The sequence below is a fragment of the Bubalus bubalis genome, chromosome 9, assembly GCF_019923935.1.
Source record: "Bubalus bubalis isolate 160015118507 breed Murrah chromosome 9, NDDB_SH_1, whole genome shotgun sequence".
In the NCBI taxonomy this organism is placed as follows: Eukaryota; Metazoa; Chordata; class Mammalia; order Artiodactyla; family Bovidae; genus Bubalus; species Bubalus bubalis.
Window position 1 is genome coordinate 870,958 of NC_059165.1, and position 26,240 is coordinate 897,197.

Sequence of the window (26,240 nt, forward strand, 5' to 3'; positions counted from 1 at the left end):
GAGACAGATTAACAGGATACAAGTTTCCATACGTGCAGGAGCCCCATACAATGAGCCCTAAAGGAGGGAACCAGGGCTAAAAGCTTTAAAAATGTTTAGACGAAACAACTTATGAATAACTGGCAGGCAGAGGCGTTTGTGTAGGGGTGGTGAGTGGTGCAGGGGTGACAGGTTCATTCATGCAGCTTCCTCAGCCCTAAGTGCCCTCTGCAGGCGCAGGCGGGTGACTTTCACACGAGCAGCTGGCTTTCCGCGGCACGAGGCCGGCTCTGGGCGCCCTGCTCTGGCTGCCCCTGCAGCGCCCTCACTTCAGGATATGCCAGCACCGCCTATTCTGGGGGACATATTCTGAACCTCCTCACCACCAGACTTAGTAGTTTTCTAGCGTAAGAGAAAATGAGTATTTTATTTCAACGTTTTATTTAACCTTTTCATATTACACAATTTGCCGAAAACATTTAAAATACCAGTGAGACAAAAACAACTTTAAAAAACAAAAAACACACAGACCAAATACCTCTTCTAGCTGAGGTATACTGCATAAGATTCATTGTCAAATCACAAGTTTTTGTTACTCAGTTATACAACTTGGAAGCATATCAGTGATACTCAGTCACTCAAAAGAAAGACATTATATATCCAGTTTATATGAGAGAGAGAGAAAAGGAGAGAAATGTACAACTACTTGAAAGAGAAGAGAAACCACAAATGCCAAAGTGAAGTATCACTTAAATTCTAGTGCAGTGTGAGTTGTTACCAACGGGATTTTATTTCCATATATATTATTGAAAGTAACGAATTCAAACCTATCTTTTCAAGAGCTGGCAGAAGATCTGGGAAGCAAACTAAAGGGCAAACGTCATCCACAATGTCAGCTGAAAAAACAAGTATCCAAGCAGTGTGTGTTGCTTCCTGAGCAGATGTATGAATACACGGACAGACTGAAGTGTCTGTGCCCAGTCAGTTAAGCGAAGGTTTTGTGCAGTTTTAACAAGCCCAGTGCTGAAAGCCAGCTGTGAACAGGCAAGCATACCTTGCAGAAACGAGTAAGACCTCTTGCCTCTCGGTTTTATTTCTGAAAACACTATCAAACCCCACAGTCCACAGTCATTTTGGAATTAGTTTGTTTTGACTCATAACATCTAGTGCTGGAGTTTAAAGACTTACATGATTTACACCTAGAGATTATTTTGCAAGAAACCATGAAGAGTCCCTCAAAGGAAAGAGATTTAGAAACAGATTTAGTAAACCGGTTCATAAACTCACTTAACACAGTTAAGTAATATTAACCAGATGTTTCAGTTTTTAATTCCATGGCTTTCAGACTATACGACTTAAGAAACCCAACAATGTAAGGCAAGCATGTCACGCTTCAGTGCCATGGCGAAACCTAGCTTATGTAAGGGGACCACTGGGACTGTGAAATATTTTTAATAGAATATTATTCATGATACTATTAATCACACTGAATTAAAAATGTTATCCTAAGGTATTATCATATTAAGAACTATAGCCTATGGGTATTTGACTTTGGCATCTAAAGAAACAAAGCAATTTTTAAAAAGGAAAGAACATGTCTAATGTTTATTTTGCTTATTCCTTTCTAAATTCAGTTAAACATATTTGGCCAACATTTAAGTGCTTCAATTTTAAAGATTTCTTTTTATATTTCAACTAATTTGGAATGGTAATAAAAAATTAGTATTTTACTTGCCACATTTCAACTTTAGTTTTAATATTAAGTTTTAATATTAATTTAATATTAAGAGTACAACTCTCTCTCCAAAGAGAAAATAAGACCGACCTACTTGTGTGTGGTTCAGCCTATCAGTCTTCTAATGATTCCACAATGAGACAGACTATATAACTGAATCTTCATGATAACATCATAAAATAATCTTGAAATATCTAGTTTTTAGCTAGATAAAGGATCCTAGATTTTCACTAGTAGATACTTGATTCCATTCAGATTCTGTTCTATAAATTTTCTAAAACCTGTAATTTTCAGAAGTTTACTCTTTCCTGAAACCATCTTCTTTGATTATAATAAAAATGAAAGGTTTTTAGGAAGTTGGACATATTATAAACATCTAAAAATTTACTTAGTAATTCAACAGCAAGGAAAACAATTTATATGCTGCAAATTAGACAAATCATTATCTGAAAGTGTATAACTTATGTTTAATTTTATTTTCCCCCTCTTGGTGGAACAGGAAAATGGAAAACCTGTGTGCTTTAGTCATCAAAAACAAAAAAAAAAACCAAAACACATTCACATGATAGTTGAGAGAGTTGCCACATATATACTGTTTGATACTTTTGGATATCATCTTTTGGTTTCAACATTATTAATCACAAAAAGTAACCATTTCACTGACATTCAGTAAGTAAAACAGATCTCAGTTTGTATGCATTCTAGGTTGGACAACATCAGTGCAGTAACCATACTCCAGCTTGCTAAATGGATCAATCAAATACATATTATTTTACTATACAAAGAGCCTCACCCACCAAATTCAATTTAGGGACAGAATTTTTTTTATTAAACTGATTACCAACATTTTTGCTTATTATTTGTTGAAATTCTTTTCTTCACCCATAAAAAGCAAGGACAAATTTCCTTTAAAGTTTCTATTTTTCATCAGTATTCATCCAAACAAGTTTCAATAAAGGGTGATAAACCTGCATTTCCCTTTATGTATATCTAGTTTGGAGAATACAACTATGGACAAAAACTAGAAGAAAATAAAAATTAAAGTCATTATTTAATGATGACTCTATGAAAGGCATGAGGCACAAATTCCCAGGTAAATTTTAATCATGACTTCTCTAAGACAGGTCATTCAGAAATGAAAGGCAAGTGACATTCCCTTTAGTACACAATTTGTAAATGTGGAAATAGGAATCGTCGTCATCATTATTTGCTGTCTGTTAATAACAGTGGCTCTAAAAACAGTCTGATGATTCATAAAACTAGGTAAGCAAATCAAACTTTATAAACGTATGACAAGTTTAAGTTGCTGGCCCTGAAGTGGTGGGTTTGATATGGACAAGTATGCCGTCTGCCTTTAATCTTCTGGGTACCTTGGCTTCTAGTGCTTTGTTCTGATATTCAAGCAGAAAGTGCCTAACTTCATTTTATACAGTAAGCTGATCTAAGAGTGGAAAACATGTAAGGATGAAGGAAATTCCAAGTTATGTGCATGCATACAAATGGTTTCATGATAATATATGTATGGCCATTGAAGTTCTACAGGGACAGTGCGATTTAACTCTCAGCTTCTGTTTACAGACTGCCAAATCTAATCCTTCTTGTCTTTATTACTGACACCATAATTTGCTTAAACTATGACCTCCTGCTACTATACGCTGTAAGAATGACATACCAATATCAGTGCAGAAGGTGAAATAAACGTGTATAAATATTAAAGTCAGATGAAATAAATCTAGCTCTGTGAGATTTGGCTTTCAGTTTGCTGACAAATACTTGCTTCTTCCCAAGATTCTTTTTAGCTTGGCATTAGTGCTACACTAGCTAGAATTTAATTCATACGAGTGTTTTTACTGAGTTTTCAAATTTGGAATACTCTGAATCCAAAACATGTATCTATGCCTTTTTTAAAAAGTGGAGAGTCAATATAATCATCCTGGGCTGTTCCTGCCAGTTTTAGCTCTTGTCCGTTTTGAAGCCCCAGTTTTTCACTTCTGTCCTTCATAACTTCCTAACAAAGTATCCAGAGGCTGTCTTTCAGACTAACCAGGACTCTGACTCTCAAGCACTGTTCTGAAGAAGCGTGGAGTAAATAATTTTGGTGATCTGCAACACAGCCGCGTGCAGCGTGTACTGTATGACCACCGCACCGAACCCTTTGTAGAAGCCGAGCGCGCCCTCCTCCTGCCGTATGGTGTTGACGCAGTCTCGCACGCCCTCGTACTGCGTGTTAATCGGAAGCACCTCGTAGCCCAGGTCTGTGTTGTCGATGATCGTGCGTGTTCCCTGCACGTGCAGGCGGTGCAGAACCGTCTCCAGCGGGTAGAGCGTGACGTCAGAGCAGAGGCTGGCCGCGAAGTTGGCGATGAGCTCCGGAAAGTAGGCATCCAGCATGCTCTGCACCGGGCTGGCGCCCTCGGCGAGGTGGCCGTCGTAAGCCTTTCTCTTCAGGATGAGCAGGACGACCTTCTGGACGACCGAGCTGATGACGTAATGGAGAACCCCGTGCAGCACCGTGGGGAAGACCAAGGACAGGAGCGGCAGCAGGCGCTTGCTGTGAGGCACGCCCAGGCCGATCGCTCTGCCAATCCCCTCCTTCACACACTCCAGAATCCCCGCGCCTTCTCGGATTATCTCACTCTGGGATGAAAAGGAGGGAAAGAGTAAAAGTCATCATCTGCTTTTTCCACCACAAAGGAAGATTCTTTTTAGGTCTTTAAATCCCTTTCAAGTTAATGTTCTGACTAAAGGGGAGAAACATCAAGGGTTCGCAAATGTCAAATGTTATCTAGGTATTAGATTCTTTTTTCAAATAAAATTTCACAGAACAGCAGCGAAGCTGGAAGCTGTTCCAGCTGGGGAAGGGAGACAGGGAACAGCCGTGGCGGGGGACACACCAGGTGTCCCAGCCTCAAGAAGCTCCCCAGGACTCATCCTGAAAAGCAGCAACTACCCTACACGAGGAGGCACAGGGCTTGATTGAAAGCATGGCTTTACCCCTGGCTCCAGTATGGACCTGCTGGTTCTGTGAACAAGGGCACCCGTGACTTTACTTCTAAGAGCTTACTCTTCTACAAAAGTGGGATTAGGCCGACCTACCTTTATGCACAGAGCTGCTGGGAGCATTAAATGCAAGAAGGCTGGTGCACAGAAAGCCTCAGGAGATGTTAAGCCACTATCATCCGCAATGTCTCTATTTTGTTAAGTACGGGGTGTGTATAAGAAGTTGTGATACTCGTTACAGAGGAGCAGACAGGCAGAAAAGGACTCTCCTGGTAGCTCAGTGGTAAAGAACCCACCTGCCAATGCAGGAGACAAGGGTTCGATCCTTGTATCAGAAAGATCCCCTGGAGAAGGGAATGGCAGCCCACTCCAGTATCCTTGCCTGGAGAATCCCATGGACAGAGGAGCCTGGCGGGCTACAGTCCACGGGGCTGCAGAAGAGTTGGACACTTAGCAACTAAACAACAAGAACAACAAAGAGGCCCATTTGGCTGCAGCAGAGGCTGAAGAGAAGAGAGAAAAGTGAAGTTCAAGTGGTGTTCTTGGGCCACAGCATGCCACTGTGCAGACTCTGGTCCTTAGTCAGATGGGAAATGACCAGCTGGTCTGAAGCGATGGTGAGATGTAATTTGTGTTGCAGAGGCGGCGTGGGAGCAGAGGCTGAGACACCAGTTAAAGATGTGATGGTGGGCTGGAATAGCACACAGCAAAGGAAATAAAATGCTTCAACTGGGCTTTTATCACCAAATTACAGCGAGCAGGAATTCCTGGAGGACGGGATGTGGGTCATGGGAAAGAGAAGTCAAGGATGAGCCCAGAGCTGCCGCCAGAGGCGCTGGAGGGACAGCAGTCCTCTCGTGGAGCTGGGCCGCGCTCCGGCCAGCAGCGGTGGGGGATCCCGAGTTCAGAAATGCGGAGTCTAGGGTGTGAGCGCCGAGTGCACTTTACAGTCCAGACTAAAAGGAAAAGGTCGGAGCCGGACACATAAATGTGCGAGTTTTCAGTAAAGCTAAACCACGAGACTAAGATGAGCCCACCTAGCCTTGGTCATTTCCCTGCCTGTTTCCCTTCCCACTCCAGCCTATTGTAATACAGCAGCCAAAGAGATCCTCTTCAGGACCTAAGTCAGATCATGTCATCCTCCTGCTCAAGCCCACCACCGACTTCCTGTCCCCCTCAGAGCAAAGCTGAACAATCACAGTGCTCTTCAGCGCCCTGTGTGCGCGCTCACCCTTTTCCATCTCAGACCTCAGCTCCTCCTGTTCTCCGTCCCGAGTCAGCGTCAGCTGTACTGGCCTCCTCTTTGCTTCACAAACACACGCTGGATGCCAGCCTCTCGCAGGGTCTTTGCACCTGTGTTCCCTCTGCTTAGAACACTCTGCTCCCAAATACCCGTGTAGTTCTTATGTTCACACCTCTACTCAAAGGACTTCTGCTTCTGAGTGAGAACTTTCCGGATCTTAAAAAAATAGTAATCACTTCTCTGTACCCATTACACCTCTTAATTTCTTTGTTTTATTTTTATTCTCTTTGGCACTTAGTACCATGAAGTATCCTTTTATTTATCTTGTTTACTCTGCTGAGAAGTCTGAAATTCATCTCAGAGAATACGAGTCAACATGGATCCTTACTCAGCAAGAGGATATGAGCATTGCAACGTAAGAACACTAGCCTTGCATGAGTAAGTAGAATGGCCTTTAAATCCAGGAAATAGAACAAGGGGTCTTAGTAAAAGACAACAAATCACTAGGAAGTTGATATTTAAGAGCTTCAGGAAGTGTTCTTTAAGAGATCTATGCATAAATGTGTGATTTTCAAGGCAAAGACTGTTCTCAAAGAGATCTGAGCCCCCCAGACGGGCAAACCCGCACCCCGCCCATGAACTAGGAAGAAACCAGCTATGTGACATGAAGGGCTGGGAATGGGGGCCTATCGGTGGGAAGGAGCAGACCATCTCAGATACTCTCTGAAGTCAGAACTGAGGACAGGATGACCGATTAGTTATGAGGATGAAGGAGATACAAAAAGCAAGACTTCCCTAATTTTTAAGGTCGTGGAGATGGGAGACGTGGAAGGAGTCACTGGGGTACATGAGTTCCCCTGGACAGTGACTGTGATACAGAGCAGTGAGGGCCACGGCCTGCGCCCTGGAGCACAGAGAAGACGCGGTCAAGACCGCACTGAAAGCAGGGAGGGCGCTCGAGAGAGGAGAGATCTGAGGAGGAGAGCGAGCCAGGAGAGAGGCAGGAGGGAGCCCGGGCAGGAAAGACATCGGAGCTACTGGGTTAGAAAAATCAGAATGAACAGCTAGTGAGCTAGGAACTCTACACAAATAATTCATTTAATCTTTGCAATTCAGTTCATAAAATACGGTTCCAATTTAAGGATGAGAAAAATAAGATTTAGAAGGGCTAAGGCATCAGCTCTAAGTCACACACCTACTTTAAGCAGAGGAATGATTTGATACAGGGCTGTCTGAAGCTAACACTTGTCTTCCCCAGTGTATCACCCCGCTTGTTTGTCCTTCATTACCTTCCTGCTGCTGCTTTCCTCGCCTTTGCAATGGTGCCCTCTGACAGTGACAGCTGTTTACCCTGCAGCCCAGGCAAAGGTCGCATCCTTCTCACACTGTCACGTGCAAGGGGAGAGGAAGCACCTGGGTAGCAAGACACTCATGTCGAGTAATAATTCTACGAAATACATACAGAATCAACGATGTGGCCAGAAAAGCACCTGAGTGGAAAAAGAGTAATTTGAAGGGGTAACGCGGATCCAGTGAGGCTTTTATAGAGAGAAAACTCATACACGGCAAAGACAGAAACACGCTAGAGCACCTGCCACCGGAGACAGCAGACGGCGGGGGTGGGGGCGGCGGCGGGACCAGACTGCGGACGGGGTGGAGAGGGTCCCGGAGGCCCGCTCAGTTTTAAGCGGAGGACGGTGCGTGAGAAGGGCGCTGAGCTCGGTGCACCGGCAGCGCCACCGCGCGGTGAGCGACGGGAAACAACGTAACGTGAGCAGGCATCGCCGCGGCTTCTGCACTAGAATCAAACGCAATGCTACCTGGTCAACCAGCCACGGGAACCACTCTCCTCACTGCTTCCCGTTCAAGCAGTCATTTATCATCTGATAAGCCATAACCATGTGACTTATACATAAGCGTCTTAAAAAGTTCGGCGGGACCCTATAGATTTTTTTCTATTCAGAGCCAGTCATAGGCTGGGTTCTGAGACATCTGAATGGAGAGTACAGCTGCCTATCGTAAGGGATAAAAAGAATTAACACTAGAGGCGTAAAGTAAATTTGCAAAGAAAACTGACACACTGGCAATGTACCCAGTATATAATCTCTGATATATGCATGTATCGGTGGAAAAGCTTTTTTACCCAGTATATAATCTCTGATATATGCATGTATCGTGGAAAAGCTTTTTTACCCAGTATATAATCTCTGATATATGCATGTATCGTGGAAAAGCTTTTTTACCCAGTATATAATCTCTGATATATGCATGTATCAGTGGAAAAGGTTTTTTAGAAGGATATTGTCTTAAATTTTTATTCCACTATTAGACATACACAATATACTGAATATTCCAAAAGACATTTTTAATGAAAAAATGACAATGAAAAATAGCTCACCTGTACTGTTTCAATTAGACTTGCTGAATAAAAAGGCATTGCCACTATATAAGTTAGGCTGTAGAAATTAAAACAAACTTATCAGTACACTGAAACAAGAAATTTACACTAATTTTTTTAATACCTACTTTAATATATCAACATAATCTATATTCAAGCTTGAATAACAGTTTCAAGGTTTTCAACTATTAATACTTATAGCCTAAAGATACTTCAGAGACCTATAACATAAGATGCTTTACTCAACAATTAGAGATGAAAAACTGTGTATTAAAATAACACAGGGGGAACCTGCAAAGAAAATAACTTATTTTGGAGTAAAACGTGGGCTTGTTTATGATTCACTACGTGACCTATGAATCGGATACTTCAAATTTAGGATGAGGGATCCACTCCATTGCTTGCCTTTTTAGTGACATCTGAACAAGGCTACTGTTCTGCTATGGTCCTATCTATTATCATTATTCATTCCCAGATTTCCCACCCAGCAGAGCTAAGCCAGTCTTCCATGGTGAGTGAAGTCCCCTTTTATTATTAAAAAAAATATTGTACAGCTTTGCAAAGTTGCTTCCTATTGCCACTGTTGAGACATACAACTTTGCAAGCCTGCAAAATATAGTCACTTAAAATAATGTCAAGGTGGGACTTACCTAACCCCATGGGCCAGGTCCTGGCAAGTAGTGGTTTTCAAGGTGAATGGAACATCACTAAGTAATAATGTGCTGGAATGTCCCACAGAGGGAGCCAGCAAGCTGGGGGGTTTCCAATTCACAATCTTCAAGAAAAATTAAAAAGTGAAGAGTAAAATTCTAATCTATAAAAATGGTCAGTGTTGTAATGTCACTAAGTGCCTTTAGGATTACATTTTAATGACACTAAGGTTTTGAGTTTGCTCATCACCATACAAATAAATTTGTATGTCTGCTTACCAATAAAATAATGATAATAATTATAATAATAATAATTTTCCTGGCAATTCACATTTAACAAGTTGATGATCCTTGCTAACTTCCTAAGAACACAAAGAAAAATTAAGTTGTGATTTCAGCCTTCCACATGAGAAAGATTTGAAAGATAACATATATTTCAGGATTTTATTCCCAAACTTTGTTAATTTTCTTACTAAGTTTTAGTCCCACAAATATTTCTTTTGCTCCTATTTTCCTTAACTTTTATTTAATAAGTTTTTTTTAAGTTCTAACACTATAAAAACTGATTAAATTTCAATACAAATGCTGCTTTTGATACTTACGATTTTAATAGAAGGTGTTCTCCTATTTGTTTAGGATTCCATTTATGTGAAATCTCCCTAAAAAATAAATAAAACAAAAGCCATGCTATTTAAAACATCCTGAATTAGCCCAAGTTTCAAAAAGGTAATCAATTTTTAATTTTTTTTTTTAATCTGTAGGAGAAATATATTCTAATGGTGAACAATTTTCTTTCTGGGACCTGTCAAACAATCAGAGTGGGTTGAAAAGAGAAAAAACTCAGGCGGTCTTTCTGTCTGCGCTGACAAGGGAGGAAGCGTTATAACTGATGATAGAAATGGACACGGGGGAGCTCCCTGGCAGCCCAGGTTAGGACTCTGTGCTTTCACTACCGAGGGCCTGGGTTCAATGCCTGGTTTGGGAACTAAGATTCCAGAAGCCATGCAGTGTGGCCACAAAAAAAAATGGCAGACAGGAAAACAATGGATGGGGAAGGGAAAGGCAGACCAGAAAACAGAGTAAAGGAAGAAAAGCTTAATTAACTGTAGCGCTGAATGACACACACATTTGTGTAGCGCCTAAGTGCCTCTACTTATTAAGATGGCATTACTTTTGTGATTTTTTTATTATATTCTATTATCTTTTTAAGCTCCTGCTATATGCCAGACATTGTGCAAAGCGCTTCGCATAAATTATTTCTAACCCTCACAATGAGCCTATAACCCTCAATTCATAGATGAGGAAACAGGCTCAGAGATGGTTCGTAACTTACCCAAAGCCAAGCAACTAGTTAGTGGCAGAACTGGGTTTGAACCCTGGTCCATATGACTTGAGTCTATACTATCTGCCTCTCATCTCACTTGATACAAGAAGGACTCCTCTGAGATAAAAAGATATTGCCTTGTATATCTTACTGCCTCGTAACACCTATAATAAGGTATTGCCTTTTGCTTATGAGAGAAAGAAAGGTCAAAAAGATCACAGGGATATGTTCCAAGGAGAGGGACAGAATGCCAGGTCTGGGACCAAGGTCTAGGACTGTGTGCTTCCTGCGATTTAGGTGACTTTTGGAAACCGGAAGAGAAGAGCGGCAAGCTGAATGATGAACAAAAAGGGAGAAAGTTACATCAAAAGTCAAAAACGAGAAAATATGGAGAATAAAGGGGAAATCAAACAAGGAGGCAGAAAAAACTGAAAAGGCAGAGAGGATGGGAGGGCGGGGAGGGAGGGAGGTGGAGCGACAGAAAAGGGAAACGGAACTGAGTGGAGACGGGCTGCAGCAGCTGGGCGGGCCACAGGCACACAGTGCGCCAGAGCCAGAGCGCACACGACGACGTAAGGAGGCAGGAAAGGTCAAGGACACACTAGTAATACAAGCGCGCTAAAAACAAAGTCAGTACACTTACGGCATGTGTGATACATGAATATTTCTACATTTTTCTAGAGACTGAAAGGTCTGCAGAGACACTTTGGGAAAACAAAACAACCATCTCTGATTTATAAGACCTTAGAGAATGTTCTGAGTCATATTCTGATGAAATTATTACCAGAATACTATACTAGCTCTGAATAATTGTAGAAAAATAGCTGGAATGACATTTAATGATTACAACAAAAATTGTAAAAAAGACTAGGCTACTTATCTTACTGACAGTAACTTTATGATTATAAAGCAAAATATGCTAAAAGCTTTGTAAATCCATTACTCTCGCGCGTGTGCCCACTTGCTTCAGTCGCGTCTGACGCTTTGCGACATTGTGGGCTGCACCCCTCCACGCTCCTGTCCATAGGATTCTCCAGACAAGAATGCTGGAGGGGGTTGCCATGCCCTCCTCCAGGGGATCTTCCCGACCCAGGGATCGAACCCCCATCTCCTACGTCTCTTGCACTGGCAGGTGGATTCGTTACCACTAACGGCACCTGGGAAGCCCTCTATTCTCTTATACGGCCTCAAACAGGGTTACCACAGGTTGTTATGATGTTAATTTTGAGCATTTCATTAACATGGATACGTGGGTCTGTAGCCTGCCTTTCTGTAAGGACTGGGACACCTTTGCTTTGAGCACTAATTGTTGTCCAGTCACTAAGTCTTGTCTGACTCTTTGTGACCCATGGAGTGCGGCAGGCCAGGCTTCCCTGTCCTTCACCATCTCCTGGAGTTTGCTCAGACTCACTGAATACTAATTACTGCTGCCAATTCTTAAGATCATTAGGATTAAGGTAAAAAGAGCGAAGAGAAATTTAAAACCAAGTATTAAAAAAATGAGTGAGACACTCTTCCTGGTATCTGGTATTCCTTTATAAATGTGAGAACTTACTGCCACAGCTCTAGAAATTTAAACTTGCACATTTAAATGCTTCACAAAAGAGGGTCGTGTAAAACTCTACTTCTGATTAACCCTTTTTATATTTCATCACCAAGTACCAGAATATGTAGCTATTTTTAATTCACTATCTTCACACGCAACACTGCCCTTCAAATGAGCAACAAAATTAAAGAGAAGTGACTTGCTTTTTATCAGGCTTTCTATTTGATACACACACACTCCCATGCACAATCAATATACAAAAGCAACAGAATTTTGAAATAACGCTGTATTTGTGCAGCCTTTACTTTTTTTTTAAATAAATTTATTTACTTATTTAATGGCTGTGCCGGGTCTTGGCTGCTGTGCTGGTTTTTCTCTAGTTGTGGCGCACATGCTCCTGATCGCAGCAGCTTTCCTCGTAGGAGAGCACAAGCGCCAGGGCATGTGGGCCCAGCAGTCGCGGCGCGCCGGCGCCAGGGCACGTGGGCCCAGCATTCGCGGCTCTCCGGCGCCAGGGCACGTGGGCCCAGCAGTCGCGGCTCTCCGGCGCCAGGGCACGTGGGCCCAGCAGTCGCGGCTCTCCGGCGCCAGGGCACGTGGGCCCAGCAGTCGCGGCTCTCCGGCTCTAGGGCACGTGGGCCCAGCAGTCGCGGCGCGCCGGCTCTAGAACACCGGCTCGGCAGTTGTGTCGCACAGGCTCAGCTGCTCCACGGCACGTGGGATCTTCTTTCCAGGCTAGGGATCGAACCTGAGTCTCCCTCACTGGCAGCAGATTCTTTACCACTGAGCCACCAGGGAAGCCCCCAGCCTTCACTTTCAATTGCTTCTTACTTTCCCATGATCAAAGAGCTACCCTCTTTTAAAAAACCATCTAACTCAAGCCCCTCATCTTCCAGCTCCTTTTCTCTCCTCTTCTCCGTGGACTGTCTAAACTTGCTGTTTCCATGCCCTAACTTCCCACTCATCACTGAACCCATTCCAAACTGGCTTCTGCCCTATTATTTGACAAAAACAGCTCCTGCCAAGCCAAGGTCTCCGTGGCCTCCATCCACATCACTAAATCAAATGGGCATTTTCGAGGCTGTGCCTTATCTGACCTCTCAGCAGCCATTATGCACTTGTGCTCCTGCTCCCCGCTGCTTCCGCACGCCCTCCCTTCCCCCGTATTCCACTACCCCAGACTCTTCTGGCTTTTCTCCTCTCTTCTGGTCTCTACTTTTGACTCCTGTGCAGAGGCATTTTTCTTAACTCCGTGACTTACGCTGGAGTTCCTCAAGGCGGAAGCCCTCTTCTTTTCTTCCTTTATATGTTATACTCCTTCCCTAGGCAACCTCATCCCACAGGACGCTTCAGAACCTCCCAAATCTGTTGTCTTCAGTTTAGACTTCTCTGTGTCAGAATGAACTTGTCCAAAATCAAACTTATGATTTTTCTTTCTTAGACTCTTTCAGTGTTCCCTAAGTGAGAACTGTTAATCAGAAAGGAAATCTACTGAACTGGAGAAAGACTTCATTGTATTTAAAATGGAATGTGTTCAACGCCAGTGAATTCAGAGGAGTCATGAGGAGAAACAGACAACAGGAGAAGAAAACAGTAAAATGTACAACTACACATGTGAGATGAGTCAAACTAAGGTGGACTTCGGCCAAATGGATTCCGTGAGAGACTGAACTACACAGGTAGCCTTGGGAGGGGTGCTCCTTATGTTAGTGATCTGAGAAATGCCACAGAAAAGGAAAGGTCACTTCAGGGCAGAGCCACACGAAGTCTGACTGACTCTGCCTCCGGGCAGGTCTGGGGAAGGACTGGGACAGGTCTGGGCAGTAAACAAAGACCACAGATGATGGCCCAGCGTTACAGTCATTTTTTTTTTACAAGTAATAAATACTGAGAAACTGTACGTTTGGTGACTTAGTAAGCATTACAGATTTATTCTTTCTCTCAGATGTGACCATCATCAGTATAAAAAGACTAAATATTGGTGAATCCGTACTGTCTCACCTAGTGACCACCATGCAATTCAAGATCTCAGTCTCGAAGACCCTAGAGCCCATCCTCAAATGCTGACTTCTATGAAATGCTTTGGCTTACTACTTCTTACCGCTTTGATGCTTTGTCTGCTATGACTTTGTTTTCCCCCAAGAAAAGCCAACTATGTCCAAAGCAGTCAGAATTTAAAAAAACAGAAAAAAGGTTTATACTCTAAGAATGGCTTTATTTGACATCTACTTGTTGTTGTTCAGTCGCTAAGTTGTGTCCAACTCTTTTGCAACCCATGGACTGTCGCCCACCAGGCTCCTCTGTCCATGGGATTTCCCAGGTAAGAAGACTGGAGTTGGTAGCCTTTCATTCTCCAGGGCATCTTTCTGACCCAGGGATCAAACCTGCAACTCCAGCATTGGCAGGCGGATTCTTTACCACTGAGCCACCAGAGAAGCCTGACATCCAGTTACATAACCCCAAATCCTAGAAGTCACCCTTGACACCTCCTTGTCTATCACTGACCAACCTTTAATCCATCACCAAGTTCAATCAATTTTACCTAAATATATCTCAAAGCCATCCATTTACACCCATCTCAAAGATACCATCCTGGTCCTAATTACCATATTTCTTTCCTAGGCGGTGATAGCTTATGAACACTATCCTTGTATCTATTTTGGTCCTCCTGCGATCTTTTCATCTCCACTTACAATGACCCTTTAAAAACATACATCTGATTATGTCATTGACACCTACTTAAAACTCCAATATTCTTAAAGTGGTCTACAAGGTCAAGCACAGACCGGCTCTTGCTCTCCATCCTGCTCTGAGTTCAAACTCGATGAGCGTTTCCCTCAGTTACCAGGGCTGCCCAGGTGGCTCAGGTGGTAAAGAATCTGCCTGCAATGCAGGAGATTTGCATTCAGTCCCTGGGTCAGGAAGATCTCCTGGAGGAGGGCATGGTGACCAGCTACAGTATTCTTGCCTGGAGAATCCCATGGCCAGAGGAGCCTGGCGGAGAACAGTCCATGGGGTCACAAAGAGTCGGACAGGACTGAGCAACTAACACACATTCGCTCAGTTACACGAACTCTTCACATTCCCCCCGCCACACTCTGCACAAATTAGTCTGTGTCTCCTGACTGCCATTCGGATCTCAACTTGAGTGTCACTTGATTAGCGACACTGTTTCTAACCCTCTAACACTCTGATGGAACCATATTCTTTTCCTTTAGAGAACAAATCTCAATTTGTCATTATACATTCATTAGGGGGATTATTTTATGTAACACATGTCCCTTACACTAGACCCCAAGCATCCTGGTCACAGGTACGTTTTGTCTCTTCTCCTCACTGTATATATACCTGATTTTAGCGAGGGTCTAGCGCACAGTAGGGACTCAGGAAATATAAGCTAAATAAATAAATGAAGTGATGAGTGAGATTTACCAACAAAACTTAACCCAAGTAGAGTATCTCAAAGATAACCTTTTGTGTCTTCTTTAATAAGATTCAAAATGACCAGGAGAAAATATATACCCACTCAACTGATGTGTTTGAGTGCCTAGAGAATAAGAAAGTAAGATAACAAAATTCTGTCTCCTCATTCCCATTTTTCTTTTCCCTTCCCTTAACCTGAAGTTAAAGTTACTACTTCATCTCTGCTTTAGAGAAATGCTGTTACGTCCCTAAGGTTCCAGAACTAAAAAGTAGTATGCGTGTGCGCATGTGCATGCTAAGTCTCCTGATTCAGTCGTGTGTGACTCTTTGCAACCCTATGGACTATAGCCCACCAGGCTCCTCTGTCCGTGGGATTCTCCGGGAAAGAATTCTGGAGTGGGCAGCCATTCCCTTCTCCAGGGAATCTCCCGCCGCACAGATCAAACCCATGTTTCCTGTGGCTCCTGCAATGCAGGCAGATTCTTCGCCAATGAGCCACTGGGGAAGTCCAAAAGCAGTACAGCCAGGACCAACAGTATTCTGACTGAAAATACAGAATTCTTTATACTTTATAATACAGAAATCACTGAATTTTGTTAAATTTTTATTTAGCTCAAATTTCCTGAATCCCTACTATGTGCTCAAAATCAGGTATACAGTAAGGGGAAGAAACAAAAGGAATCTGTGACCCTAAAGGTTGGGACCTAGTGTAAGGGACATATGTTAAAATAAAATAATCCCACTAATGAATGAATAATGACAAACTGAATTTTGTGTTTGTAGGAGAATGTCAATGACATTTGATGACAAGTACTACATTTGACCTCACGTGCGCCATAAAAAGCAATGGGGTAAAATTATTGAAGGTTAGAAATTCACATTTTTTTTAAAGTATGAGAGGAGCAACTTTTAGCTGATGAAACGTTTTTCTTTGCAACATTTAGCAAAGCTATGTTAAAGGAACTTCAAGGCTATGTGGTCCTTTGAAAGCACTCCCAGTGGCCAACAGCCTGCTCTCAGTCTCCTCTGTCTTGATTTCCTTCCCTGTGAAGGCTGAATCTCCAGTCTGAGATGCTAGTGGCTGCACCTTCAACTCCCTCACTTCCTTGTCAATCCAAAAAATTAACCCTGCCAAGGGCCACTTCTGGATTAACAAACCATTTGGTCTTTAACTCCATCCCTGGGGTTTACTGTTGATAGAGAAAATCAGAGTACTGCTAAACAGCACCTAAACAAATGTATGGGATCACCAACATTATCTCTTAACGTTATTTCCATAGATTCCTCTCAAAGTTCCCTTTCTGTCACTCAGAGCTGTGACTGTCCCAAACATCTGTCACTGGTCTCACGCTCTTTTACTCTGACGCCCATGCTCATCATTCTTTCACCTCATCCTGTTTCAGAGAGAAGAGAGACCCGTAAGCAAACATTCTGAACCTTCCTACCGCCTCCCTCTGGAAGAATCCACGGTTCTGATTCCCCTCTTGGCTTCCAGGCCACCCCTGTCCTCTAGCTTACTGCTACTGCCAATTTGTTCTGTTAGCCTCTCTTTCTACATATCCACCCACCCACCCATCCCCACACAGAGCCCAGGTTCTGTCCTTGGTTCACTCTGTCATTTAATCTACACTTTCTCCTTAGTGTATTTAATTCACCCATCCTCAAGCTTTAGCTGAACACTCAAAGCCACGCCTCCAGGTTCAAATTTTCCGTGGACTCTGAGCCACAGCTCCAGCCTCTTCTAGGCGTGCCCCCCGGATGGCTCAGACTTCATTTATTGAGAGCTGCCTTCCTTATCTTTCCCACTCCAGCTTACTCTTCTTTACGAATTCTCCAACTCAGTTCCAATCGGGAAATCTGTCACTGCTGCTAAATCACTCTCCTACAACCCCCTTCCCAATATTATGAATTATACTTCAGAAATGTCTGTCCAGCTTCTGTTCTACTCCAGTTGAGACCCTTCTCAATCTGGCCTATATTACCCTAACAGTTTTCCATAGGTCTCTGTCTGCATCAGTCCTTTTTTCTAAACATTGCCACTTGAATATATCCTTGATAGAATAACCTGTATATTTAAAAAAAGCAAACAATCCCCCACCTTAGATTTCCAACTCCATAGACAATAAAACCTAAGTCACTTCAGTCTAGCCCCTCAGCTTTTCATCTCATCCTACTCCATACATGCCCAATATTCTAAGCACAAGACACTTCTTACCACTCAGACCTTCCAATTTCCATAAAATTGTGGACACTGTCACCTCGACTCTCCTACTCTGCCAAGTTATCTCCTACTCATAATTCCAGATCTAGCTCAGACTTCAGGTTTTAAAAAGAATTTTTGCCGATAAATCCATGTAAAGTGTCCTGTGGACTCCGAAAAGGGTTTGTTTAATTATAGCATGAATCATGATGTGGGCTTCCCTCGTAGCTCAGTTGGTAAAGAATCTGCCTGCAATGCAGGAGACCCGGGTTCTATCCTGGGTCGGAAGGAGCCACTGGAGAAGGAAATGGCAAACCACTCTAGTATCCTTGTCTGGGAAATCCCACAGACAGAGGAGCCTGGCGGGCTACAGTCCATGAAGGAAGTGGCAATCCACTGCAGTGTTCTTGACTGAAGAATTTCATGGACAGAGGAGCCTGGCGGGCTACACTCCATGGGGTCGCAAAGAGTCAGACACAACTAAGTGACTGAACTGAACTGAATACATAGCAGTAGAGGCTGGAAGACATATCTCAATAGATACTAGACCAGGAAGGGTTTTCTTTATCACATACCAATTCCATAAGACAATTATTTATTCTTTTCTTCTCTTAGCTACTTTAGGCAAGTTTTCAAATTCAAGGTATTTTTAGCAACTATCATTTTTTCATATTTTTAATATGAAGCTAATAATGAAAAATGCCAAAAAGGTACCTTGGTAAAGGTGTGAATTCACTGATTATTCCCTCTGCTCCAAGTGTGATTCCCTGCACGATAAATGTACTTCCCATTCCTTTCCAAAGGGCCCTTGGTCCCTAAAATGAACAAAATTTATTATTTCTACTAATGCCTAAAAAGGAAATACAAAAGTTCTTAACAAAACTTGACATTAAATGTTTTCTGCTATTTTCCAGTAAGACATTATTCTAAGAACATTTTAGTAGAGAATGACAAGTAAATTACCTCCTTTCTTTAATATTTGTTGGGTGGCCTAAATTTAGGCCAAGATAAACACTCCAAATTAATTATCTCTAATATGGATTAAATACCCTTAATATTTAATTAATTTTGGCAAAGTTATGAAGTTACTGATTTATTCAGTGGTATCAAAACATATCATTACCCAGTTAAGTTAGTTTTAGCATAAGAGTTATAATATCTTCAGTAACTAAATTAAAAGGAATTATTGTTGGTTTAACTGTTACTAAGGCCAAATGGTACATTATAAATAACTTTAATAGAATGGACAGATTATTTCTCACCTGGGTTTTGTTGAAGCTGTACATAATATTGATGACTGTAAACGGGGTGAGATGATAGTGCCGAGCATGGTAGTTAACCTGTGAAAAAGATATTTATGATTATTTTCTATTATTGTTTTGTCAAGAAATAAGAGCATGAAAGATACACAGTGGAGTCATAGCATAAACAAAAGTTCAACTGTAAAGTCAGCATGAATTACACAGAAGCAAAATTACTTTAAAAAATGCTTTAAATAACTTAAAAGTAAAGAACATGTGGTTATACACACACAACCCTGAAAGACCAATGTATAATATATCTGGGCTTCCCTCATAGCTCAGTTGGTAAAGACTCTGCCTGCAATAAAATATATAATAAAGAAGGCTTTGTTGTTTGATACTTATGTTTCCTTAAACATCAGCATGAAATTTACTGTGGCAAAATGCTCATGCCATTTAACACACAGGAACCACGAAGAACTCTGGGAACAGATTTCTGTCTTCCATGGCAAGCAGTAACAAGCTATAAACAATTGGGAAATCATGAAATCAGTACAGGGGATCAGAACTAATATTTATTAAGTAACATAATAAAAAAGGACCAGAATGCATCATACACTCTGAAAGTATTACTTCCTAAAGCATTTTTAAACATCACTCATATATGTAAACCCTGGGTCACAACGCAATATTGTCAATGTAAAAGCGTGTCTAAAATTCGCTCTGCTATGGCATATACACTGTTCCTACTATTTAAATATTGAATTCTCTCTATATCCTTACATTTTGGTGCTAAGCATAAAAAACTTTTTTAAAAAAACTAGTTTATCTTTTCTAACTCAATTTTCAAAGATGATGTTATACTATAGGTGCTTTTGCCAGTGGCCCACTAGCCCTCAAAAGCCTCATTATCCTTTCAGGGGACAGACGTGTTCAAAATTATTTTCTTGATACTAAGGCATCATTTCCTTTGTTACTGTGTTGACATTTTCAATAATAGTACAAAAGCAATAGTGGGTAAAACTGCTAACTCGGGCATAACTGAAGGCAGTGGCACCAAAATGTATTTTTGTACATATCATACTCTTCATCTGACTCACATGTGAAGAGGCAAAAGCCACTTTCCCCAAAAGATGCCCTTAGTAGAGCAGTAAGATATACTAATTTTATAGAATCTTGACTCCTGAGTACACATCATCTTTCTAATTTAATATTTTGTGTATTGCATAATGAATATGCTGTCATTAGAAAAAGAACTTTTCTGATGGAGCAGTGAGTCTGAAAATAGTCACTTTTTTCCTTGGAATACCATTTTTTTTCTGGAAAAACTAACAAGACTATAGTTACTTGGGACAAACATATTTTTAAAACTGAACAAAGTGGCTCATTGATTAGAAAATAAGAATATTAGTTGCCAATGATAAATTTGAGCCTATGAGCAAAAATTAGAAATCTGGAAACCCTATATCCACTACCATGAACCTACCAAAACTCAAACACTTTTCTGGTGAGATTTATAGTGATTGTAATGATGGTGGTATTTTAATACAGTAAAAGCAAATGTCATAACATTTAGAAAATCTATATAATCAGTAAATCAATATTTTTCAATTAATCAATGCATGATATAACAGAATCACACATGGGTAAAAAGAAACCCATTCAACATGAAGGACAGATCAATAGGTTTTAATGTAAAAGAGTATAAAAAAATTTGATCTGTGTGGTTTCAGATTTCACATTGCAAATAACTATCTGCCAATTATCTAAAAAGATATAAAACTCCCATTTTTAAATACATATGTATATAAGGCTAGGCTTTCTTGTTTCTTTCAAAAACCAGGTGTTGCAACAGACTGTAGAAACAGATGTGACAATCTGGCTGCCTTCTATTATGCCAGGCATTAAAGATATTTTCAAAAAAGTTATAGTCATTTTTCATAAAAATGTTATTTATGCTAATACCTCATCAATTTATTGTTATTTTAATGAATTAAACATACATACATATATATATATATATATATATATACATACACACACACACACACATATATATAAAAATTTTCCCAGTTTGGGGTTCTGAAATGGCAAATATTGGTAGATACACTCCATAAATGTGAGAGTTGGACTGTGAAGAAAGCTGAGTGCTGAAGCACTGATGCTTTTGAACTGTGGCGTTGGAGAAGACTCTTGAGAGTCCCTTGGACTGCAAGGAGGTCCAACCAGTCCATCCTGAAGGAGATCAGTCCTGGGTGTTCACTGGAAGGACTGATGCTGAAGCTGAAGCTCTAATACTTTGGCCACCTGATGCGAAGAACCAACTCATTGGAAAAGACCCTGATGCTGGGAAAGATTGAGGGCAAGAGGAGAAGGGGACAACAGAGGAAGAGGTGGTTGGATGGCATCACTGACTCAATGGACATGGGTTTAAGCAAGTTCCCAGGAGTTGGTGATGGACAGGGAGGCTTGATGTGCTGCAGTCCATGGGGTCACAAGAGTTGGACACAACTGAGCGACTGAACTCAATCTATATAAACAATCATTCTTTGGGGATCTCAATAAATTTTAAGATTTAGCTTTCAAATACCAAAAAGTTTGAGAACTGATACATTACACATTTTGGTATACATCACATGGAGTAATGGTTACATGGTCTCAGCCGTTTATGTGAGGCCCATGCGTCACATCAGGGTCAGGGCCACCGTTTAGAAAAGCATGAGGCGCACTCACCTGGCACTGGCGGCGCAGCACGATGCAGGGCTGGGCCAGCACGTTCTCTGTGAAAAGGCTAAGAGGACATTCACGTTTACAGCACATGCAATTTATTCTTCAACAATCATGCTTTACTTAAGTGATCCATTATTCTTAAAAGTAAAAAATAGAGTTTTCAAATGTTTAGATGTGTTTACAAATCATTGCACCAATAACAAGATTCAATATGAAAAAAAAAACTAAAGTCAGATTTTTGAACTGTGGTGCTGGAGAAGACTCCTGAGAGTCCCTTGGACTGCAAGGAGATCCAACCAGTCCATTCTGAAGGAGATCAGCCCTGGGATTTCTATGGAAGGAATGATGCTGAAGCTGAAACTCCAGTAACTGGCCACCTCATGCGAAGAGTTGACTCATTGCAAAAGACTCTGATGCTGGAAGGGATTGGGGGCAGGAGGAGAAGGGGACGACAGAGGATGAGATGTCTAGATGGCATCACTGACTCGATTGACTTGAGTCTGAGTGAACTCTGGGAGTTGGTGATGGACAGGGAGGCCTGGCGTGCTGCGATTCATGGGGTCGCAAAGAGTCGGATACGACTGGGTGACTGAACTGAACTGAAGCAAAGAAACAACATATAATATTAATATGTACAGTATAAAGATGAAATTATCAATGCACTTGTAGGCCTGATAGGGAAAACTTACTTCCTAGACAATTTAAATGCCCCTTCCCCTTTCTTTCAGAGGATGTGCTGTGAACAAAGTTCTTATCAGAAGAGCCATCCATACTATAAATTTTGGTGTGGATGTACTTTGCACTTAAGTTATAGGGATTTTAATGAACATATTAGGTGAAACCTAGATGCTATGCTCTTTCTTCCTCTCTAACATCAATTCTTTATCACATCAACACTAGTTGAATCAAATATCACAAAATAAACACTAAAGGCATCTCAAAAATTATATTTACACAATATTTTACAACATATGGAAATGTTGATTCTAGAGATGCTATGCTGCTAAATATCTTGTCATAATTCTGATGTTGAGGAAAAAAGTTCAACGCAAAATTACTTGTTTTTGGAGGGGGAGATACGATTACATTTTATTTTTTGGACGGACACACACAAAATAAAGTTCTTACAATATTCCTTTAAATTATTTTGTGTTTATAAAATTAAACAAAATTTCACTATCCTTATGGGGGGAAATTATAGGTTTTAAATATTTTTTTCTGCACAGAAACTTTTTAATATTTAACTACTTCTCCAAAAATCAGTCTAAAGGAAGTAACACTAATTATTTAACATTATAAATTAAAGAAAAAAACTTTAAATAAAACTTGAATTAAAAATCTTTAGATAAAACATTACCTTGCAAGTCCAATACCAAATCCAGCAAATCTATTCAACTGCTCTAAAATAGAAGGAATAAGATTACTCATAACCATTATTTAGGTTTACCATAAAAAAGAATAAAAAATATCTTTTTTACTAACATGACATTCATTTAAACTCCATGTTCCCAAATCAAATTTTGACAGGGGCCAGAAAGGTCATTTGAATGAGTGAAGAGCTCCACTGGGGCTTGTGGCAAGTTGCAAGGGGTAGACTCCCTAACTGCTTTTCAGCTCCAATTCATTGTTGCCACATGGAACTCTGAGTCCAGGGTTTCAAAGCTGTGATTTTTCTAAACAGATATTCTCATTTTTATATAGTATCTTCCAATTTTAAAATATTGGCAACTATTTTAAAAAGGATTAAAATTGCACGTAGACCAAATCAAACATGTTTGCAGGTAGATGCCAAGGGCTACTAGTTTTCAACTTCCGACTAATTTTTTTTTCTAGTGAAGACTCTGATAACTTTCATCAACCATACCTCCCGTGTTGTAATCATTCACTGCGACTGGTGGAAAGTATCTGTGTCACACCGACAGTTGCAAGCAAAGCATCCCATGAATATGGTTAAGCTGAAAGAGCACTTAGGGTAGCTGAAATGGGAAAAAGAGGCTCTCTTCTCTCTCTTCTCAAGTTTTAAAGACTTTGATGTGTTGTTATTTAGTTGCTAAGTCGTGTCGAACTCTTCTGTGACACCAAGGACTGTAGCCCACCAGGCTCCTCTGTCCATGGGATTTCCCAGGCAATACTGAAGTGGGTTGCCATTTTTCTCCAGAATAGTTTGATAATAGCTGCTTAATTCCTGGAGAAGGATATGGCAACCTACTCCAGTACTCTCGCCTGAAAAGTCCCAGGGAGAGAGGCCACCTGACCCCCTATTCCATGGGTTGCAAAGAGTCGGACATGACTGAGTGACTGAACACACAGCTACATCAGGTCTCTGTGATACACTACTGTGCACATACATGCTGCTGCTCACGGCACAGCTCTAGTCTGATCAGGAGGGTTTACAGCTGGAAAATTTCTACCCATGTGTACAAAGAGAAAATAAATTTTTTTCTCCCTAACTGAAAAACTTAAAATCATAAAGATGAAATATCAAGCCCTGAGAGACTAGACATTAAATTTCAGCGATAATATTCACAAGGGATTTTTCTCCCATTTGCTTTTCGCTCCCCTCTTCTCCAATCCCTCCCTCTCATCTCTGCTCTTTTTAATGAATGCCCTCCCTATTCCCTGAGAGATGGAACAAGACCATGTAAACAATCTCTGGGGAAACAACCATTGCCTTGAAAAATGTGCAAGGGCAGAGGCTTCTTTTGCCCAATTAAGATGCTTTCCTCCTTTCATCTTTTCCCTTTGTGTTTGTATAGGCCATCCAATAAACTAACAAAAATACCACTGACATTCTCTGGAAGGTGTCAGGAAGGCTTACTAGTATTAACCAAGTCTCCCAGGCTTCTATCCTCTTTGCAGCGTTTTTCACCAGCCTCTTAACTGCTGAAAAACACCCCCCACAGATCCCTGGATATTAAGATCTCCTCATTGTAACCATCAATGCATAAATTATGAAAAGATAAAACGTCAGCTTTACTGCCTGAGAAGGTAACTGTGAGGCAATCACATATGCATTTTGAATAATTTATAACTTTCCAGTACTCCTTCTGGGACCTATGGGAAATAACAGCGCTAGACAGAGTGAAAACCTAACTGTATATGTAACACTGAGTAAGTCACTGATCCTCCATCTATCCTCACTGGATGATAGTAGTCTGTTCCTCCCCGTAACCCAAACCAGATAAATGTTACTGTACTTCCTAGTCAAAGAAATGAGACTAAAATTTATGTCTAGAATGTACATAATATTTAAGGATATGATCTATTATTCTAACACTTTTAGGAGAACGGGAACATGCAGCAGCCATTATCTCCATTTTATGAATCCAGACGATGTTGAAAATATCTAGATCACACAGGGCTACAATTAAAACGTCTTTATCTTCTGACAAGGAGGCCTGGCGTGCTGTAGTCCATGGGGTCGCAGACTGACACGACTGAGCTACTGAACTGATCTTCTGACATTGCACAGAATAATTATGTTTTGATTCCAAATTCTTATCTTGAAAATGTTTTAAGTGTTTTTCATTCTTTAGTGGAGTTTTTAAGTAAAAAAAAAAAAAAGAAGAAAGGAGGAGGTGGGAAAATACAGTAGTTTGGGATCTAGAACACAAACAGAACTCCTATGATTACATGGAAAAAAGAAAGACTGACTTTTAGCCTACTGTGTGGGCCACACTGTGTCAGGCATTACTGACACCTCATTTTGTTGGGTTTGTTTTTTTTTTTTTACAAAACCCTGAATTATTCTTCCATACATCTTAAAGTTGAGGAAAGCAAGAGAACACAGAGGTTAATAAAGTCTCAGCTTTTAAGAGTGGTAGAGAAAGCTCTGAGCCCAAGACCGCCTATGGTCTCGGAGAAAGTTCTTTGCACAACGCAAAGCCACCACTGATCAACGGAATGAAGGTGATACAGCGGCCGGTCAATCAGCTATTTCTCACGTGAGTCTCGATAAACAGCAAACCAGTCTCCTTTGTGGATTCAGGGCATGGGAGGTAGCATGCCGAAACCTTCCGTGATCGCTGCCACGCCAAGGCTAAGGCAAGCCTCTCCAGATAACACCGGAGTAGGGAGAGGGCGGAGGCCTGCTCCGGGGGCAGAGGGCGGAAGGAGCGCCAAGGGGCGGCGCGGCGGGTCCGGGGGACGCGACCCCGCGCGGCTCCGGGGTCTGCGGGGCCCGGGCCGCCGATCACTCCCCCGCCCCCCCGACGCCCGGGGTCCCTCCCTGCCGCTCCGCGCGGACCACCCCTCCAGCCCCCCGAGGCCCCCAGGCCCTCACCGCCGCCGCCCAGGCCCTCACCGCCGCTGCGCCCCGCGCCGCCGGGGCAGGGCCCCTCCGCCGGGCCCTCGGGCGGCGTGCAGGGGGCGGGCGCGCCGCGGGGCGGGCTCTCCTCGGCCCAGTGCAGGTTGCGGCTCCCCGGGATGTCTGGGGGAGAGGTCACCCAGCGGCTCAGGTCCGACGCGGAGCTGAAGGACCTCGCCGGAAAGGCGCCGCCAAAGCCCGGCTCGTCTCGGGCCCCACCCCGGTAGCCCAAGCCATCAAACCCGTCCGGGCGCCGCGGATGCATCGCGCACGGGGGCAGAATAAGGCCAGCCCGCCCCGGAGCCCGCGGCCACCCGGGCCACACAACCTCTCCTCAGCAGCCGCGGCGCCCGGGCAGCCTGACACCCGGAAGTCACGCCGCCAGCCCCGACGTCCACGGAGCACGTGACCTTCCCGCTTCCTGCGGCAGCGGGAGGCGGGGTTGCTAAGGAAACGCTACGGCAC

General features: G+C 42.1%; 1 protein-coding gene across 2 annotated transcripts; it reads right to left on the minus strand.

Moving 5' to 3' along the window:
- Positions 1–403: 403 nt before the first annotated feature.
- Positions 404–26,174, minus strand: SLC25A46 (solute carrier family 25 member 46). 2 transcript variants are annotated; one of them, XM_025292146.2, is made up of 8 exons: positions 25,773–26,174; positions 22,827–22,869; positions 21,473–21,530; positions 18,761–18,838; positions 18,213–18,313; positions 9,608–9,664; positions 8,356–8,413; positions 404–4,351 (listed from the first exon to the last, which is right to left on the minus strand). In XM_025292146.2, exons 1-8 carry the CDS (start codon positions 26,038–26,040, stop codon positions 3,773–3,775), a joined length of 1,242 nt encoding a protein of 413 aa, XP_025147931.1. In that variant the 5' UTR covers positions 26,041–26,174; the 3' UTR covers positions 404–3,772. The 2 variants fall into 2 exon arrangements, with proteins under 2 accessions (XP_025147931.1, XP_025147930.1); XM_025292145.2 differs by having other exon boundaries at positions 25,752–26,174.
- Positions 26,175–26,240: the final 66 nt, after the last annotated feature.

Bases quoted from the DNA above. Each gene is read 5' to 3' on its own strand.
- SLC25A46 (XM_025292145.2), bottom strand. From the start codon at position 26,040: ATGCATCCGCGGCGCCCGGACGGGTTTGATGGCTTGGGCTACCGGGGT. The intron at 21,531-22,826 runs GTAATGTTTTAT...ATGTCCTCTTAG, and splicing joins TTTGGTATTGGACTTGCAAG to CCTTTTCACAGAGAACGTGC. The intron at 18,314-18,760 runs GTGAGAAATAAT...TGTTCATTTTAG, and splicing joins ACAGCTTCAACAAAACCCAG to GGACCAAGGGCCCTTTGGAA.